The 21,292-nt window shown below is 40.9% G+C and overlaps 1 protein-coding gene across 5 annotated transcripts in view; it reads right to left on the bottom strand.

Moving 5' to 3' along the window:
* Positions 1 to 238: 238 nt before the first annotated feature.
* Positions 239 to 21,292, bottom strand: part of LRRC3B (leucine rich repeat containing 3B) — a 47,021-nt gene continuing 25,967 nt past the window's right edge. For all 5 annotated transcript variants that reach the window (XM_074898098.1, XM_074898097.1, XM_074898096.1 and 2 more), the window contains one exon: positions 239 to 1,493. In XM_074898098.1, coding sequence (XP_074754199.1) covers positions 551 to 1,330 — 780 coding nt within the window. In that variant the 5' untranslated portion in view covers positions 1,331 to 1,493 and the 3' untranslated portion in view covers positions 239 to 550. The remainder of the gene's footprint in view (positions 1,494 to 21,292) is intronic.

The raw sequence follows: 21,292 nt of genomic DNA, 5'->3' as shown, positions 1-21,292 counted from the left end.
ACTGTGCCCCTCTCCCGTCACAGCAAGCAGCCCCCAGAAAGGGCTACCATTCACCAGCTCTTCACCTTGCACCCCAAGGAGAGAAGTGCCCTTTGGGGACTCTCCACTCCTGGACCTTTCACAGCCCACTTCGTCATTGCTTCTCTCTTTTACCTCATGAGCACTGATCAAATCAAGCGTGCTCTGGCACTGGACAGGATTCTGATCAATAAACTACTCTGCTTTACATGGTTCAAATTTAAGCTTTTATTTGGTTTTTAAATTAAAAAAATAAATTTCATTATTAAATAGTGGAATGAGTCTAAACTAATGTTTACATATTAGTTCACTTGCTTTAGGATACCACCAGAGAAATAATTAAAGTATACCACCCGGACAAAACTTTCTGTTAGAAAGCTCAACAGTGGCATAATTCAGTTAAACAGGAAAAAAAAACAAAACAAAAAAACAAAAGTCTTAATGTTTACAATGAATGTTAGAAGTAAACCTCTGGTTTCAGCGTCATCCAAATCTAGTTTTCATCACAAAGGCAGTCATTGTATTCAGAATACTATACCACAGTGCTAATGTCATCGGCTTCATCTGGTTTCTTTTGCCTGCTTGGCAGGGATTTCAAGTACTCAAGGTGCCTCCTTGCATCCTCCTGATTTTGCCGGACGTAATAAACCACATATGAGATCACCATGGTGAACCAGCCAAACATGGTGACCAGCATGGCATAATCAGTAGTCTTTTTAGGAAGGTTGCAGAGGTCAGCATCGTTGGCAGCGTTGAGGAACGGTCTCCCCGCATGTTCATCCAGCACAGAAGTCTTGCAGATGACGTTGTTGGCTGTCTCGTGGTTGGAGGCCATGCTCCTCAACACCTGCTGCAGCGTGCAGTCACAGTGCCAGGGATTGTTTGCAATTCTGGCTCTGGCCTTTAAGTTGTTGAAAGCGTTTTTGTGCACACTTTGAATTCGGTTGTCAGACAAATCCAGAGTCTGCAAGGTTTCTGCCACCCCTTTAAAGGCATGTTCATCTATAAACTCAATCCCGTTTTTTGATAAATTGAGGACTCTCAGTTGGTGCAAATCCTTAAAAATTTCGTTGGGGATAGATGTTATCTGATTGGAGTCCAAATAAAGTAAGACTGTTTCTGGAGGAAGATCTCTGGGTATTTCCTTGAGGTTTGCATTGCTACAGCTGACATTCAGACCTCCGGAGTGAGAACAGAGGCAGCCTTTTGGGCACATACTGGCAGAATGAAAGCACAGTATCATGAGGACAAAACTTTGTAAGAGCAGACACATGGAGAGGGAACGAGTTAACCACAGGTCTACCAAATGCATGCTGGGGTGTCAGCATAATCACACGACCATTTCTCATTCAGCCAACAGTGGTGGGAAAAGGATTGGCAAAGCTGAAACGTGGCTTCATTTTCTTCGGTGGGATTAGTAAAAACTGACTAACACGTGGGCTTCCTCATGATCAATATTCATCATTGAAGCACACCTACAGAGAGAAAGGATAAAAAGTTCCTTATACCATCAACTCCCAACTCCAATTTTGTTTACATTAAAAAAATAGTAATAAAATTTAGAAATAAAATTAAGTCAAAGTGAAATGCAACACTAAATAAATGATCTATTATTGTATCAGTGCACCAGAGAATTTATTTAGGTAACTCCTATTAGCATTAATGTGAGTTTAGTATATAAATCCCTAGGACATTTTTAAGAGGATAGACTACACTTGCTACAAATTGAACAGGTTTGGGCTTTAATACTTGTTAGAGACAGCACTGGTTTGTTTTTACAACACACTTTTCTAAAACAGCTATAAAACTAAGTTACCTTTTCCCTCGCTAAAGTAGAAAATGCACTAATAGGAGCTAAGAGTTGGATCTCTGCAACAGTGATAGGTAAGTGCGGAATTTGTGGTGGTTAATGGGAACTTACCCCAAAATAATTTATGCTATTTTAAGTCCAAATCAAAGTACTTCAGCAAGGAACTATTTTTACTATACCAAGAAACAAATATTAAGTATACCAAATGCTGCTGCAAGACACCAAAACCATCCACTATCTCCTTCTCTTCTGCTTTTGAACACTGGATTTCCTGGATCTCCCAGCATTTTGTGAGACCCACAGAAGTAATTTCTACCTTCAGTTTTCTTGAAAATTTTTCATTTAACATAGAGAAAAAGAGAGAAATGTAACAATTTCTAAAAACTCACACAAACCCATGTACGACGCAAACAAAATAAAGTCTTATGCATGGCATGCAATTTGCTAACAGAACATAGGAAAAATACTGTTTCTGCTTCTCCTCTCTCAAGTTGGCTTAGAAATAGTAAATATCCAGAAGCTTTTTCATTTTCTCCTTTAATTGGAGCACAAATACAGAAGCCTGAAATGCTGACCTATAAGGTTTCAAAGACAACCTCATTTACTTTTTCCTCTATTATGGTAAACTCGGAATTTCTAACCCCAACAAGTCCATTTGTTTTCATGTACATGCCCTCTGTCTCTGTAGCAGCTTGGGTATTTGCAGCCTTCAGGTTGTATTTACATATAAATGAATTTATTTTTTTCCAAACCCACACTGTAGTCCACCGAACAACAAAATCCCTGCAGGGAGGATATGTGTGATTTTACAGGAAGAAGAAGAGATTGCATTGCAATCATATTTGCCTGAACAACTTGCATACTAACTGCATTTTCTGGCACATCGCAGTAATATGGATCAGATGTGTCATGCAGAATTTCAAACCCACAGCTCAAGTTTTATTTAACCCTTTTGATGAATGTAGTTTAGTATGCCACAGGAAAAAAAAAAAAAAAAACAACACTCAAACCCATCTTAATAGCGTGTACATTATGTATGACTACTCCATTGCTATGGCTCAGGAATGGCAAAAGCTCAGCATACTCACTGCAACTACTGCAAAGAGTAGTGTATCACCACTACTTTTCGACTTATTAATCGAAAGAGAGGTTGCCCAAGAACCTAAACAGAAAGTTTATACTTGGGACTCCATAAAACTTCAAAATTAAAAAGAAAGGAAATTATTAGCAATGAGAAACTGTGAAATTAACCGTCAGAATGTGAAACCATTGAGAAGTAAGCAGAGCACAAAAAACTCCCTGTGTGGATAGAAAGGTGATGTAGCACCTCCACAATCAATGGAATCCTACAGGACCTCTGTGAAAGAAATACGGTTTATAGGATAGAAGCCCAATGCACTGGGTGCGTCCTTGCCATTTCTCCCAGTGGCTCTTTGGTCACCGCAGTGCCTGGTCTTCAGATCAGACAGAAATCTGCTACAGAAGGATGTAAGCTCCAGAAGTTGTTTTCTCCCAGCCTGCCCAAAAGCGCTAAGTACTTGCTAAAATGCGCAGCCCATTCCGAGGCCAAGCTGGAGCTGGCAGCTGCTCCCCCTGGCAGCTCTGAGCTGGCAATCTGCTCCTCCCCTCCAGCAGCCCTGGGTGCTGCAGCAAGGCCGGTCCCCTATTTTCTTCTCCCTTCATGCTTACGTGTCTCACTACTGTGCTGGACCGAAAGAGCATATCAGTGGTCCAGCTCATCACCACAGAATGAGCATCACCTCATCACCTACTATTTGTATTCAGTAGCTTCTCACCAACAATACCAGAGCACTACCGCAGGAATGGACTGGGGTGAAACAGCAAAGACCTGAAGTACTCTCAGATGCTTAATTTTGTAGAAGCATAAAAAAATCACACTCCTCTCACCAGAGCGTGACAATTACATACCATATTTGCTTTATTACAGGCTAAAAAACCCCTGCCAAACTGGAATTACACTATGGACCCTGCTGAGTCCTCCATAGCACAGCTACACCACCAAAGATCACGTGTCAGAGAGCCCCCAAGCACCAAAGACAATGTGGAACATCTTCATCCCACTGAAGATAAATGAAGCTCTTTTTCTTTAATGCATTAATGTGTTTAAAGTGGAAGTAGGATCATTATAGACTAAGCAGGAAAGTGTTTAATGAAGCAATGCCTCTTCAAAAGAGATAACTAAGTAAATGGGTAAAGAGGGAGAAAATCTCCCCAGTTTTAAGACATTAGAAAGAGCAAATACAGGTTTAAACCCATAATTAACAACCCAGTCGACAAAACTCAGCTGAGCAAGAATAAAGCTCAGCAAATTCTCAGTAAATTAACTGGAAGGAACCCAAGGGGACAGAGCATCAGTCAGGGGAAACAGAGCTTTGTTTACTTCCATAATCAGAATATCCGATCCAAGGGATATCTGAGGTTTAGGTTTCACCAATAAACTTACAGCAAGGACTTTCTTAACTCACATGTATCCTCGTGACTGCAACAAGAGAAAAAGAGAACTAGGATCCACACATTCGTAATGCCAAAAGAAAGATTTTTGGCTTCTTGAGCATCTATCTAATTTTCTCTGCTTGTAACACAATAAATGAAGGTAACAAAGCTGGAATAAAGACAATAGATATATATCAGACAGAAACACTAAAGACTACAGAGAAATGGATGGAAAACACAGAATTAAAATGAATACATGAATTAATTAGAAATGTGCAAATAAAAAAAAAGTGTAAATGAAGGCACACGGAAATCACAGCAATACTACAAGCACAGGTAACAGCATGGTATAAAGACGCTTTTTGAGTATATTTTTAAAATACAAGTACAAACATAGAAAACTTAACTTACAAGTCAAATATTGCAGGGCAATAAAATTACAGAGGGAAGATGAACAAAAGAATTCTTTATGGTCTTGCCATTTAAGCTGGTTTTCAATCTTTCCTCTTATGCATCCCCAAGACCATTCATTCAGTACAAAACATCTAGTATAGGATGGATGTACAAATCCTGAAATCCTCAAGGAAAGCTCATTTGCTTTTAATACACAGTGAGATTTCTACTGAGCTCCACGTGTCAGGTATCTTGCAGATGTTTGCTTTTCCAGCAAGCAAGGTGCAGAGGCTGTCTGTTAGCACCTGAACGCAATACTACAAAATTAGGTATTTGATTAGTAACTCCTCCCACAAGAAATGAGTGATGTAAAGAATCATCAGTGCCTCCAACTACCCACCTGGAAAAAAGGGCCTCGAAACTTGGCCAAGTCACACAGAAAGTCTATGACAAGACTATGTGCAGTATTAATTTATGCTGTTGTGTCTTCAGAGCAAGATATAGGATAGGAAATCCTCTAACCATCCACAGAACAGCATAAAAATGACACAGACTGAGACTTTTCATTGTTTGGGACAACGCTAAGACAACAAAAGATGCATAAAAAAAGAATCAATCATATATACAGTTAAAGATGTCTGACAGCAAGAGAAAGGGAAGGGCAAGGGGAGGTAAAAGTGGTTTCTACTGTGCTGTAGAGACTTTAAGCGTCCATATGGCAGGTCTTCAGTCATCTCCCAAGTGCTCATACATGTGTATTTTCTCACTGGCCCTCCACACAGCCTCTGCCCCCATAAAATGTGAGAGTGGAGCAGCTGCTAGTCCTTTGCACTTGAAGGCAGCCACTGCTCTCAGAGGACTCAATAGCAGAGACTAAAATCAGCCTTAAGATGTATTCTGCCTCTAGAATTTAAACACACACACAACCCCCTCAACCATGAGGATCAGCTTGCATCACCACCAAGATTATGTCAGTGGAGACACCTGATGACACTCTTCCTCGAAATCTGTATCTTCCAGATGAGAGAGAGATTTACACCCTGCTTGTTCATCAGATGTCTTCTCTGTATATTGTGTATCTACACTGCAGTAGGGATCTTCAAAGATTAGTTCCTAGCACTACAAAAATTACCTGTGACAGTCTACTATCTTTGTTCAAGTCACTCCATTATCACAATGCTTCTATTTGGCATCTCACCTGAATTCTCAGACATTTTCAGGTGAATTCTCAAACATTTCTCTTGAGGAGAGATCAAGAACATCTCCCTTTTCCTGATGGTTATTCATCAAGTAAAGTCTCACATGATAAAGACAAAATTTAGATGCCTTCATGGGATGATTCCTGTCCTGAATCACAGAAACAAATTAACAACAAATTAAGTCTGTAGAACAGGATGATACAGGTCCAGCTAACCTAAGACCTCTAGACACACACACAGCATCATCACTCCTCTTGCTTGTGGTCAAACTCTGTGGTCAGTACCACACTGACCTTCACTGAATCACAGCCTATAAGGACTCTTCAGTGACATGAGACATGGAAGCCTTTCTAATTTTTGTTGTTGTTGTCATTCGCAAACAAGAAGTAGGAAAATAAAGAAAGATATGATCCTAAAAAACATTCTTGTTCCCTAAGCCAACCAGCACAGGCACAGTGCAGAATGCACTCTTCCAGCAATAATGGGATAAATATTGCAGGTATTCTGGAAGATGCTCTTTCTTTGGGATGTGATGTCAAGGGATGCGGAGAAAAAAAGACTCAAGGTGCTATGGCGTCAAGCTGCAGGTGAAGCATGGTCTACTTTTGAGCACAGGGTCCACTGGGAGGCATGCTTCTCCCCATCATGTTCCTGTCTCTACCCACAATGCACTGTTCCCTCTCTTTTCCCTTTTCCCACTCCAGGGGCTGATGGGCTGATCACAGCTATTTGATATATAACTGTCCTCCTCAGAGCCCAACCCCAAGAACTGAAGAGGGCAGTTCTGTCAATGGGCAGAGTAAGTCCCAGCTGTACCAGAAGTTTTTATCCCCTGGGGTTAGGTTCAGAGATTGCATGAGAGTACAAAGCCATGGCACAAAATGAGTTGTAAAAAACCAGAAGGCAGAAGTATGCAAGGTGCCCAGCAGATGAATAGGGACTGCAGCAGTGTCCCAAAAGCAGGAGGGATGCTAAGGCCAACTACAGTAGCACTGGGATCCTGGGGGTAGCAGTAAGAACACAGGAGCAAGGCAAGCTGTGGAGTTAAGTTTGGGGGCACAGTGCGAAAGTGAGAGCATAGCTGTCAGCCACCTACAGATATTCATGTGGCTTCCAGGGTCAGACAGCCTGGCTACAAAGGGTTTTCACTGCTGATCTCTTATGCCAAGTGGTATTTCCATCTCATGCATGATCATCTGTGCAGATTCCATAAGCTAAATTATGCCTTCACTGGCATTTGAGCAACTACACCATCCGCTTGTGCAAAGAGAGCTGCATGGCACACACGTCTCGCTGTGAAGGAAATTCAGTGACAGCAACTCCATTTTCCCTATCAATAATGTAAGGTACTAGAAAAATGTCCCTTCTTGTCTTCAAAGAAGATGAAGAAGACTGCATCCATTACTCCAGCAGTGTCAAAGGGGTCACAGCTAACTAGAGATGCTCGTCATCTGCACGCATCGTTTGTATTTGTGTTTACTGAAGGTGCCATGATTAGAGAGGAATTTCTTGTTACTGTAGTTTACATGCTCAAATGACTAAGCACGAATGGGAAGAGGCAAAAGGAAGAAACCAACAGTTCAGCCACAAGGTTGTCTGTCTGTCTGTCTGGTCTGTCACTTTCTGACCTCCAGAAAAATTGAAAAACTTATGTAAAACCCAACTTCCCAAGCATGTGGATCATAGGGTCTGGTGTCCAATTCACCTGCCCAGCCATACCACACTTCTGATGATATACAGCTGGAAAACTCAAATGACCTTGCTCCTAACTAGGCACAGTACCTGGAGAAGGAGATCTGAAAACAGATCCCAAATGGCACCGCTACGCTCCACACTCCCTGGGATCACAAAGTCCACCACAAAGATTACTGTTTTTTTCAGTTAATACCAAAGGCAACCCTGTGAGCAACTGTTGGCTCTCCACACTGGAGATGCACTGCACACGTCGAGGTGCTCCTGTCCTCCTCACGTACAGCCCAGACAACTTACAGAAAAATCTATAAACTTGTATTCATGTGTGCAGCTCTACCACCTGCAAATTAAATGCTCAGCTTTGGCTGTGCGCCCAATAAGCCTTCAAGAGATCCCTAAAAAAACAGCTCGACTTTTCAAGTCCAGTCTAAGCAAACTTCTAACTTTCAGAGTAACAACCTTCTTGCATGCAAACAGCAGAAGTTTGATATGGAAGTAGAAAAGCCCAGGAAATAAAGACTCCTATGGGTTCTTGTTTTAGACATCCTTTAGAGCAAAGTTGCATTTTGAATAAATATTAAAATTTTGTAACTAGGAATCCACTAAAAGGGAACACAGTAAAAAGATCATTGTTTTATCTGACTTCCAGACAATTACTGAGATGGTTTATATTTTTGAAAGACCTGACATTATTATAACTTTTTCTTTCCCTCTTTTAGACATTGACTATGTTGGTATAGAAAAGATGCTTATTGATAAATCCACTCTCCTATTCTCTATTAAAATAGGTCTTAACTTCGCCATATTGAATACATTTGTTTTAATTCAGGTTTAGCAAATTACCCACACCCACTGAAGTAGAAAACATCTTTTTAATGGATTGTTTTTCTTGAACTCTTCTTGTAATGCCAGTCTGTTTGTTAGAGCACATGCACAAACCTGCCTTACTCTCCACATCCATAAAGAGCTGTATTTTATGTCTTTGTACTCCTTTTTTTATTTTGGCCATTAATATTGTCATAAAATGCCATACACTAGTTTATCTCTAGAAATATTACCTTGTAATTAGTATTGACAAGACAGCTGTAAGATGGAGACTAAAGACTGAAGTTCACAGGTGATTAGCCTACCCAAAGAGTCCAATTTGCTAAAGGATTGAGGACAGGGCAATTTTAGCTGAACTGAAGAAGATCTGCCACCACTACTCCCAAACAACTGCAGATGGCTTATTTATGAAGAATCAAACCAGAGAAGATATCCATGGGAAGAACTATTTCCATACATTCTGTCCTTAATCAATCTTGTACTACTGGGTAGTACAGACCTTCCAGTAAGCTACACGTTGGGTTGTCCTGTACATCTGTGTGCTGCGTTTGTGAGCAGCTGAGCCTCTGGAGGACAAGAGTCTGTGCACACTGCAGGAAAAAACTCCATGAAATTCTGCCTGGCTCTTCCAACACCTGTGGGCTGAATCTAACCACAACTGTTTAAAAACACAAGAAGGCTGATGTAAAAATGCTGAATCTCCTTCTTCCATATGTTACTTTAAATCTGTTTCAGGATTTAGACAATGGCTCAAAAGTGACAGTGTCAAAATAACAGTAATTTAAAAAAGAAAAAAAAAAAGTATTTTTGTTAACTTCCATATAGACATATGATAAAACTACACCATGGCAACATGACTGACTGAGTGGGTACTGAGCTGGAAAGAGAGGATACCTGCAAGCTGGAGGTGAGCGGGAGCAGCAGAACCTGAAGGAGAACCCAGCAGCTGCTTCTGATCTCTGTGCTGTCTGTGCACTACAGAACAACAAACTTCATGGGTACCAAGTGAATTCCTCCAGACAAACACAGAATCTTTTAAAACAATGTTGCCTGCGTACTGTCAGCAGGGCAGGCACCGTGATATGCCACAGCTAAGGGCAATCTCACTAGGTTGGGCAACTTGACCCTCCCTGTGGCTCCGGGACACCGTCAGGAAATTCAATTTAACAGAGGAAACAAGAATCTGATCTCGAGTCTTGGGACAACCTCTGTCTTTCAGGCATCTCTCCCTGGCAGTCCTCAAACACGGTGCAGCTGCCTGGCTGCTTCACAGCACAGCTACCTTGAAGGTAGGCAGTTAAAATGCTATGAAGCACCAAACCAGAGAGATGCCAAGAGATCCTTGCAAGGTGCCAGGTGATTTAAATTCCCAGATAAAAGTCTCTGGCAGTAGAGGATTTTTGGGATCTCAGAACGTGGCAAGATGAAATTCTAAAGCAGTAAGAAGGGAAATTAGTAGAAGCCAGTAGCAAATGAGGTGGGAAAAAAGGGGTGCAAAAGATCACTGATTGAATAAATGAGACATCGTGATTAATCATTTTGAGCCTGAACTCCAATTACATAATGGATTCATTATCTAATGAAACACCAAATGTACTCAAACTATAATACTCTCCCCTAAGACAGGACTCAGAATGCCAGTTGACATTTTTTTCCCCCAAACCTTCCAGCATAGACAATTTTCTAACAATTGCTCATAGCAAACCACTTCCAGTTGCAGAAGCAAACTGTGCAGGTAAAAGTTTACAGATCCTAAGCTATGAACACTCTCTCTTAACAGTCATGGAGTAATAACATGGTTGAGGAGAGCCAAATGAACATTTTAAGCTATAATTACTTTCTGATTGTGAGATCACTGAATGTATCACTCCTTATTACAGATTAAAAGCTTACTTAATTATACTGTGTGGGCAAATGAATCAGCACTTTAAGACTGATGGGTTGGGTTCGTGTTAAAAAATGTATTTGACTTTTCTCCCTTTTCATGTCAAGTCAGGAATGATTTTATAACTCTCTGCTGATAAATAATTGTGTGAAGCTTAGAAGATATAATAACAGATCAATGACAGAAAAAGTATTACCAGTTATCTCTTATCCTTCCTATGATGCTTTGCTCTTGGATGTCTTGTGTGGCAACACGTTGTGTGGAATCAAATTTGATATGCTTGATGGAAAATAAAGAAACAGCTGTTGGGGATGCTCTTAGACCTCTTTCTTTCACGGCCTAACAAAGACTGAATCCCTTGCTTTTTAGAAGATGTTCAGTGCTGCCTACTATTCACAGTTATCTCCTGCATTTTCTTCAGATGACTTAGACCACAAAAGGCTCCTGTCCCTTCCCCGAGCAATATACCCTGCTGGGAAACACAAACAGCATTTTGTAGGTGTATATATGCCATTTGAAAAAGGAAACAAAACACTACATACACTTACAGTGCATAAGGAGCAGCAACATGAAGTTAAAAATGAAGACATAAGACATAAATACCATCATCTCCTGAACATAATTTATCACTATATTCGCAAGAAATAGGCTTGGCAATCTACAGAAGATTGAACAAAGGCTCAAGATATGCCAGTTACTGCTCAGCAAACATATCTGCAAAACGGATTTTTTACCACTATATAAGAACATGAAGAACCACATTACAGACGCTAAAGGGAAATGCTCCAACACATTCAAACGACTGTGTGTAAAGAGTTCTCCAAAGCTGTAGCGTTTGTTTCTAGATTAATTAATAGCGTGCATTAGAGTCAAAACCATTTTTAGAGTTTGGGATTATATTCTACCAAGTCTTAGTCACATCTTCTGAGACAACATCAACAACCATTCTGTTTGGCAAGAAAACTCTTTCCAGCAGCAACTGAGTCAATCCTCCATATGATCTATATAGAAAAAAAATGTACTTTAAAACATCAAAATAACCTGAAGTGGAAATACTTTGCCTTCCTTGGGTAAAGAGACCAAGACTAAAGTCTGTTCTGAAGTCTGGTTATGAACTGACTGCCTAGGAGCTTTTCACGATTAGGCAATGCAGTACGTTTTCAATAAACCTGATAAAATCCAATGGAAAATGTTTTCAATGTAAAAGCTCAATTTCAAAATATTTGCTGATTTATTTTTCTCCCATATTATAAAATAATCTGATCAAAGTGAAAAAGACAAGTGCTTGGTTGCAGCCATACTCTGACTATTCAGCAGCTAATGATGGATGCTCCTTCAACTTAATTCTGCAGTACCATATCAGAGAAAATGTCTTCTTGATCTCAAGATAATTACACTGATCACCTCAATGATTACCAGCATAATCAGTGACAAGTCTTGCAATTTAATCTTGATAACTGCATCTGGTGACTGCAGATGGTGTCCTTGTCCAACTGAAAATCTCATTCTTATTTTGTAAAGCATAAATCTAAACCCTGGTAATAAAACCTGTGTTATCAGGAAATAATAGGCCTTTAAGGTACTGCCTTCCAAAGATAAGCAAGATTCAGACCATCTAGAGACCCTTCTTCCACTTTTAAGGGCACTTATTTGGTTCTGCATACTGATGTCTTCAGGCTCATTTGAGGTTCATCCAAATGTTCGTGCAACTCAGTAAGCAGTGGGAAGAGAGAAGTTGTAATTAGGCTGGGGAAGCTGTGCTGATAATAAAGTCAGCAAGCCAGAAATAAGCATGCAAACCTGAAGGGACCATTCAGCAAGGAACATGCTAGCGGCTTTGTAAAGTTGACAACAGTTGCACGAAGCAGCCAGCAAGACAGCTGCTGGCAGCAGATACCTGGGCACTAGGGAGTCCTAGAAGAAATAAGATGTGCTACAGACTCCAAAGTAAGACAGGGAAGGGAGAAGGAGAATGAAGCAGAGCATGACTGAAAGCTGCTTCTTCCAGATGACCCTCTGCCACAGAACAGGTTCCCAGGAACTGCGATGGGTCACCGCAGATGAGAGCGTCTCTTGGGTTAGACACCTCAAAAGGAAATACAGATGTGAGCAGAGGCAGTGCTGCAGTGGTGGTTTAGCATCCAGTTTCATATACTCTTGCTTTTAACTGGGATCAAGATTACCCCGTTGTGCTAAACTACAGGAAACCAACCAAGGCTGCTTCTCTCCATGCACAACCTCCCAGTGACATAAACACAGAGCAATAATCTATGGCACAAGGAATTTGCAAGGCAAGAAGCCAGGGCAGTTGAAGCTACTACTAAAATGAAACGGTCTGATTAATATCCACAAGATGAGACCACAAAGAAAACATACTTCCAGAGCAATTACTCTGTATGAAAAAATCTGAAAGGGGGGAAAAAAACACAAGCTAAATTAGCAATAGCAGACAGCACTTTAGAACAGAGTACCTCAACAGTTATTAATTCAGCTCCTTGTGCTCTGAAATATCCTAGTTGTATAATAACAGGACCTTTAACAGGCATGCAGAAGTATCTGATTTTGAAAAATGCAAGAAAAAGTGTAACATTTGTATATAAGGGAAACCAAAAACGTTTGAAATTGCCAATTAAAATCTCTAAACTTAAAAGCAAATGCTCAACACCACAAAAACACAATACCACAATCTTCTATTAAAGAAATTAAAATTGTAATGTATCAACGCATTTCAGAAAATAGCAAAAGAGGCAGCAAGTATGGAATAATTATGAGATCAATAAGCAATTAAGCAACTTTAAGAAGACATTCAAGTGACCTTCTGGAATCAAGTGATACACTGAGTTAACTACAAGCCATTTGGGTCTGCTGACAAAACTGGTTGATCAGTGATGCTGGTTTTGCTGTATCAATGGTTATTAAACCTGCACACTGCCACCTGCATAGCTGAGAGAGCGAAGAGTGCATCGACAACAACACACACACCTATACTTCCCATTTCGGCACCAAAGGCGTCAAGTAAAGGTATCATAAACCTCTACTGTATCAAACCACCCATCACTAAAACCACACCCCCACTTTTAATATTTTAATCCATGAGCAGCTTCAGATAACTGTAATTTCTTTTTCATCAGTTTGCCAGAGAAACTTATTTTTTTTCTTTCAATGAATGCCATAATACCAGGCTAATAATAGATTTTATTTCCATATTTAGATACTATAGCTTTAAAAGCTGAACACGTGACAGTCTGGAATAGTTAGATACACGGTTTTTGTACTTCCATGAAAGCAAGATTAGAAGGTTCTCACCAGAACTTGCTTCTACCTCTGCTGGCTGCTACCAGCATTAGAGGCCAAGGAAAAGACTAGCCCAGGTACAACCTCTGAAGCTCTCCGTCACCTGAGGATCTCCCAAGCAAGCAAAATCTAACAGCAGAAAGCGGAAAGCTTCGATTTCATCTTGTGCTGGCAGCATTTCCCTAATTAAGAGTTTAAGGCCAGATGGAGCCATTAGATCATCTAATCTGACCCCCTGCCTATCACATGACGTGTCATTTTACCAGTAAACCTCATTTGAGCCAATAATTTAGGTCAGACTGAAGCATGTCAGAACTGAGGAGACTGCTGTGTGCCCAAGGCAGTACCTTTTGTACCTGCTGTTTTTGCACCATTCCATACCGGAAGGTATAACAGGATGACTTCAGCAGAATCTGAATGCACCCAGAAAACTCAATTCCATCAACATCCATAACAGTTAAACTACTCAAGGAGACATATCCAGGATCTAGGCACCAAGTAAGAGCGTCTATTTTCAAAAGAATGGCTATATTGAACAATAATGTTAGACTGGTCATCATGAACAGCTGCATGTTACCACTTGTCTCCAAATGAGAGTTAGAAAAACTGGCTATTGTGCTGATGAGTTACATCAGGCCCTCAGCTGCCATTAAAGGACTCACAAATTACATGTGTTCCACCTAAGCAACAATCAGCATGCTTTCATTTTGAAATGTCTGCTCTGGAGCATCCCCAAGGCTTCCCAGGAAGACAGGTAAAAATCCTTTTATTTTTTTTTCAAGCCATTCGGTATTTTTCCAAAGTCATAAAAAGCTCACTGTATAAGTTTCTCTTCTGAGGACATATGAACATGGCAAGTTGTTACTACAACTTGATGTAGGAGGTTGAAACTTTTTAAGGGTTCTCTGACCCTTACTCAGCAAAAATATTCATCCTGGTTGCAATTCAGCAGCTTGGTGAGAGGCGAGCCTTCAGTGTTTAGGGGGCTGAGATAAAAGTTGTTTATCAACAATTGCTAAATAAAAGGAACAGCTCTAAAGAAAAAAAATGGATTGGCATTTCTCAGTGGAAATAAACACCAATCTTTATCAGACATGAAATCTAGCTGTGCTAAAAAACAAAAACAAGGCACAGCTGCTCGATACTGAGAGAGCAGAGATTTTCCAGTCAGTCAGTTATTCTTCCCAAGGAGAAAAGAAAGGAAGAGTCAAAAGAAAGTGTTGCAATGGCTGCCTCCAAGATGAGAACAAACTGTTGAGGTCACATTTATTCTAGGGGAAAAGAGGTCTTTATTAGCAGCACTAGAGCATGACAGGAAGAGACTAAAACTCAGTTTAATAAAACCCTTGTTTTAAAGACAACAATACATCAGCTCTTTGTGTGTCCACACAGAGGTTATACAGCCAAGTTGACTTTACTGGAGCTAGCTAATACAAAACGCAGTAGTTGTGAAGAAAAAAAAATAAAATCTTGATTAACTGGGCAATGATCCAATGAGCAAGACACTGGAGGTTGCAAGTTCACAGTCGAAGAAGCTCAGGTAGAAATAATTTACAGCAAATTACATTAGGTCATGATAATGAAATTTAAAGACAAGTGGGACATGATTTATTTTACTAAGGCTTGTTGAAAAGTGAAAACCAAGCAGAGCTAACAGGAAGGCTAATTTAACTCTGGTTACAGTTGGTACCGGCATGGAGATAAACTTAACTCGATATATTTAGAATGGGAAAGAAAATATAAGAATAAGATTTTGAAAAATAATTTTTTTACACCATTTTTCCAAATTGCTGTGGGGAGCGGGGCAAATTTGGTCCTGTGAATCACTATTGTCTCCTAGTTTTAAAACATCCTGGCATACAGCCTTCAGTGGCAAATGTGGTGGAAACACCTGATAGCAAGTGTTAGGAAGGGACGGATATTGACACCCGTGCTGCAAAGCCCCTGACATCAAGGAGCAGGAGGGAGGATGCTCTCGTAAGAGGTGCAGTCCCCTCGCAGGTCACTAGAAAGTGGCAGTGGTAGCAGGAGGGATGCTTTTATCATTGAGGGCTTTGAGAGCTCCCTCAACAGGTTTTTTGGCAGCAGCCCAGACTTTGGCTTCATTTGGCAACAGGTGAGGTGCCATGATGTCCTCAACTGTCCCTCCTGCCACCCACCTGCCTCTCTCTCCTCACACTGTGAAAAATGGCAGGTGAAAGAGAAAAAGAAAGAGCCACTTTATAATGGATGAATGCAGCAGTTTGCAGGAGGGGCAGAGAGAGTAATGAAAAAGCGTTAATATTAAAGCAATAAAGCTTGTGGCCATTTTTCAGTCTGGAATGTACAACACCATAAAACAATGCTTAAAGGCACTTACTTCTGTTCCAAACCACCTGCACACTAAGACACCCTGCTATTAGCACAGAAGTTGTTTACTACCAGTCTCACTTCAGTCTGATTCCAGGAGAGACATTAATCTGAATTTTCTCACTCAGTTACAAGAGCCCTTGTGGCCTTGGGTTTTCTTTGGTATGCCAAGCCCTGCCGTGCCCCCTGCGATCCCTGCCTGGACACCAACCCACTCATTTCTAACAAGATGTATAAAAGTCATGTCAGAGCAAAGGGAATCTGTCCCCAGCACATGGCACATGTACGCTCTCCTTCTCCTCCGGTTTCTGGAACAGCAGCTACTCTCCGTGAGGTGTGTTGAGCGTAACTACAATGGTGGCTTTGTCTGTCAGCACGTGTCACTTGCATCCATACACTGCCGCAAAACAGTCTGGGTGATAGCAGGTAAAATAAGACTACTGTTTTCTCTCCTGAAAAAACTCCTTTCAAAAAATGAAATGGAGAAGCAATGAAATAAAATGTCAGAGAAAATAACAAATGGGAATTATTCTGAAATAGAGACTTATTTTTACCTGTCAGCTTTTTTTTCACTTGTCTGATCCTTTTTTTTTTTTCTTGCCCCCCCCAATAAAAATATATGAATTCAAAGCCATTCACCTGCTTTTTTTCCTCAGTCAGATACAAACACTGGGATTTAAGGACTCCTTATAGAAATGGCCCAGCTACAAAGCCAGCCTTTGTCTCACTGGCAGGACTACTAATTCAAGGACAAATAGGCAGAGAGTAGAAGACAGGGATGTTCAAGGCTGTCAGAAAAGTCTGTGGAATTGCAGGAAGAGGAAAGAAGAATGAGAACCAGAAATTGTTGTCATGTCTGTGCTCTCACTGTGAAGGGAGGAAGCCAGACATGGGACCTTCACATGAGACACCACCCTGGCTCACAAGCAAATGCGTGAACGCCTTACAACCTGGAGACCAGTGAAACTGCCAAACATAAGCAAATTCTACAAATTCTATAATCTTTCCAGGAGCTACATAACAGGCCATGAATTGGCCCACCACCAGCAGCATGAGCTTCCCATTGACTAATGTGGCAGAAAGAGATGTTCCAATACAGTAAATAACCCATACAGTGGTATAGTTTTACCCTGTATCTACTACACATTTTCACTGAGAGAGTAATGAAAAGCATCCTGCTAATTGCCCTCCTCCTCTCCCTCTTTTTAAGAATCAATTAACTTCAGAGGCACCTTTACTTCTTATGCATCCAAATCCCACATCTGAATACAAGTCAACAGTCCAGGACACCCGAAGAAGTCCAAATGGGCTATGCAACACCATTATCAAGTCCCAGTCTACAAACTATGAAAAACTGCAAAACAAATCATATCACTTAAGAGCAGCATTTTCAAATCTCTACTTCATGCTCCACATCACAGGAAACATTACACTGCTCATTCTCTTTCCCCTAGTTGCCACAGATGCAGTGCCACAGTGCTGCGGCAATGCTAGTCCCATCTCCGTGCACTGGTTCACATCTGAGCACCTCCTGCCTCCTTCCCTTCTTGCTTTCAGTCAGTCAACGGTACCCTCCAGTTCCACCCTGCCCTCTCGTACCAGACAGTGATGTTAACAGAGCAGCTCACACGCAATCAAATGGACTAAACTACCACAGGGCACTGCCACTCATGTTCTGATGCAGGGAAAGTTTGCCTGCATCCCAAAAGGATGCTTCCCAAAAAGACCAGATTTTCCATCTCAGCTGCAAAGAGGAGCCCATCCTTACAAACCTGCATTTCAGACCTTGCAAACCTTTGCCAGCCTGAGGAACAGCCCAGTATTAAACCTCATGTCAACACTGTGTTGTCAACCGATTTTCAGGCTGATCCACGATAGATGAAGAATAGAAGACAGATGAAGATAGAATTTGAAAGCAGCCATGTCACAAGGCAATAGCCATGTGTTACTGCACCACCAGAGCTCTCATGGTGCGCTGTGCTCAAAAGCATTTCCCAAGAGCACAGAAGGGAGAGGCTCATAGACATGGCATTGATAGTCACCCCATACTGTCACCACTGTGAACATATGCTCTCTTCAACAGGGTTGCCGCAAACCTCAGCCTTCAGCCTGCACTGAGTGTGAAGAGATAAATCAAGGTAGTCTCTGGACTTTGACAGTCACCACAGAGGATGTGGAGAACACGTGCGGCACGACTGCACTATGGCAAGCACACGGTTACTCAGGGCATGACACTCAACGAGTCCCAGAAAGCTGTTATGACATGTCACTTCACCTGGTTTCCTTTTCACTGCGATATACAACTTCTCCTTTCTCTTTTCACCAAAAAACCCCTGTTGTCTTGCAAACAGCATTCTAAAATTCTTTGAAGTTGCAACACTGAAATGTACTTTGGCAGACGCAAACACCTCTGCAAACAGGGAAAAGCAGGAAAGTCAACCATCTGCCCTGGAGATGTCTTACAACTTCATCCACAATATTAACCCACCAGACATAATTTCGTATTATGAAGTTACTTTTACAGTTGCACAAAAAAACTTTGTTAAGAATGAGTGATTAGTTCTCTATCAGTGATTTTAACAGCTGCCTTAATATGGCAATAATTTATTTATACTGAAATAAATACTAGCCTTCTATTGGAATCCATGTTAGTATTAAGATGAGAGAAAAAATAGCCTATTTATAACCTGCTAGTAATTATTTAAAGGTATTAGAATATTCTCTGGGCAAAACGCTACATTCTACCCTTACTCATTCAAATGTGCACATGGCTTAAAACTTGATGGTGGATGAAGATAAAAAGAGAAGAAAATAATTTCACATCTTTCCCTTTATTAGTGGCATTCTTTCAGTTAAGTCATTTCTTATTTCTGCTTCATTTTTCACAGTGTTTGTATCAAAGGTGTTACTGATACTTTAACGGATTTTTAAATGTTATTGGAACATATATGTTTATTGAATTTTATGAAAGTAATTTTTATTAAATACTACTTTTAAAAAACTTTTTAAAACCCCTGAAAGGGCTTTAAGAGAGAAAACATTATATAATATGAAAAATTTCAATCCAAATACAAAATTTAAATAACATTGATATTTAAAACTTAAACTAAAACTACAGTATTTTTTCTTCTACAGTTCTTTCACCTGGAGCTTTCAGTCAGCTCTATTCAAAATGAAGAGAAGGTGCTTCCTCAGTGCATTAATGGTTAAAGGCCCTTACAAACAGGTGAACAAAGCGGTCCCACTGGATGTTGCTTGGCTGGGCTTGCACTCATGATCTCAGTAATGATCTGAAGCAGAAGCTCAATCGGTTGTGGTGAGATCATACAATGTGCTTGTAAGATGAGACATCTAATATGTTATAAATGGTCTACCATGAACAAGAGACACTCATTGCAACCCTGACTTATCAAGATGTGTTAACAACAGAAGATATGCCAAGGACAATAAATGACATTTTTGTGTAAGAGTGCCAGCAGAAAGCAGCACAAAAGATGGCAAAGCTACTCTTGCTAATAATTGCTGTAACATCTGCAATGTCCCACTAGTTTTGAGGCAGTGCCACGGTTCCCACCCAGAGCTGTTCTCCCTTGTGTGCATGATGGGGAATGACCCTGTCAGACCTTTGTGTTATGCTAGGCTGAGTCCTCACTGCTGTGCAACCCCTTGAGAAATGCTGGCTGTTTAAGGAACCCTAAGAAACAGAAAGGTTTTTTAAAAGTTATTAACTTAAAGCTGGCAGAGCTGTGCTGGAAGAGTAGATGAACACTTGTCGAAGATAGGTGGCTCCTCAGCTCTGACTCTACTGAGTCGGGAGGTCCAATTTCTCTTTGGAGGGCAGGTATGACTAACCTATGCTCCCCACTGGTGGCACATGCTCAGCAGAAAGGGATCATTTGTGCTTTGTACCCCCATAAGCAGTGGAATTCCCAAGCTGCTGCTGGGCTTGGAGCTCAGAAGAAGCCAGGAGCCAGAATCCTGCCTCCTGTCAATGGCCATGCCTTTACCCTGCCTGGGAGGCAGCAGCTCTCAGCATCTAGTACTGTTGAGCTCAGGAGCTGTCAGATTCCTGCTGAGTTGGAAACAGCACCGTCACTTTTTTTTTCTTCCCTCCTTTTCCCCATTTGACAAATGCACAAAAACGCTTGTAGACTGAGACTGTTCCAGTCATACAAGCTTAAAACGACCTTGCTCAGGCACAGACAGCAGCTCTCGATGGCAGCGTGAACATGAATGCAGACTAAGCCACCTTGTTGTTCTGACACATGAAAAATATCTCTGAAATCCCTGCACTGCCTGTAGTAACTCCTGTTACATATCTCTGTGCAGCCAGCACTCAGCCAGGCCAAGACAGGAGAGAAGCACACAGAAAAAACTCCCACATTTCTGGTAAATTCATACTCCTTTGCACACTAAAATTTTTCTTTTTCAGTGTAATTATGGAAAGACATTAATAGTTTAGCTTTAAATATAGGTCTACCAACAGACCTTACATTTATTTAATACACACACTCTGCAAAGAACTGGTTTGCATTTAAAGCACATTAAGTGCATCTCTGATAGCCAGAGCGACAGACTACTACCAGAAAAAAGGCAGTCAATTTAAAAGATATTTCTTCCTTCAATATTCTGTTCACAGAAATCCCAGGCCTCTGCAACCAGTGAGAAAGTCTTGAGCAATGAAGACTTGTTGTCAGCAGAGGAGGTTCCAGTTCAGGGAAATTTAAAACAACTGAACATACACAAACTCATGGGTCCTGAAAGGATGCATCCACAGGTGCTGAGGGAGCTGGCTGATGTTAACAGGAGGCTACACTCAACTATCTTTGAAAGGTCATGGGGATCAGAGGATGTTCTTGAGGACTGTCAGAAAGCAAAAGTCCTATTTTCAAGAAGGCGGATCTAGTAAACTACATGCAGGTCAGCAACACCTCCAATTCTGGGAAGTGATGAGAAAATAAATCTGGGAACAATTTCCTTAATATATGGAGTAAAATAAGGTGATTGGAAGTAGTCAGCATGGATTTATAAAAGCAGACATCACATTTGACCAACCTGGTATTTTTCTGCAATGAGATGCCTGGCTCATTTCACTGAGATGAAAGAGAAGTGGATGTTACTTATCTTTACTTCAGCAAAGCTTTTGATGCTGTCTTTCATAACATCCTCATTGCCAAGACCAATGAAGCACAGACTGAATAAGTAAATGGTGAGGTAGATGGAAAACTGGCTAACTGCTAGTCTCAGAAGGCTGCGGACAGCAGCACAAAGTCCAGCTGGAGGCCAGTCACTAGTGGAGTACCGCAGGGGTCAGTACTGGGGCCAATATAACTACATTTTCATGCATGATCTAGACAATGGGATAGAAGCCTC

The sequence above is a fragment of the Athene noctua genome, chromosome 2 (assembly GCF_965140245.1).
Source record: "Athene noctua chromosome 2, bAthNoc1.hap1.1, whole genome shotgun sequence".
Lineage (NCBI taxonomy): Eukaryota > Metazoa > Chordata > Aves > Strigiformes > Strigidae > Athene > Athene noctua.
The sequence above is the reverse complement of the archived record's forward strand: the minus strand, read 5'-3'. Positions and strand labels throughout refer to the sequence as shown.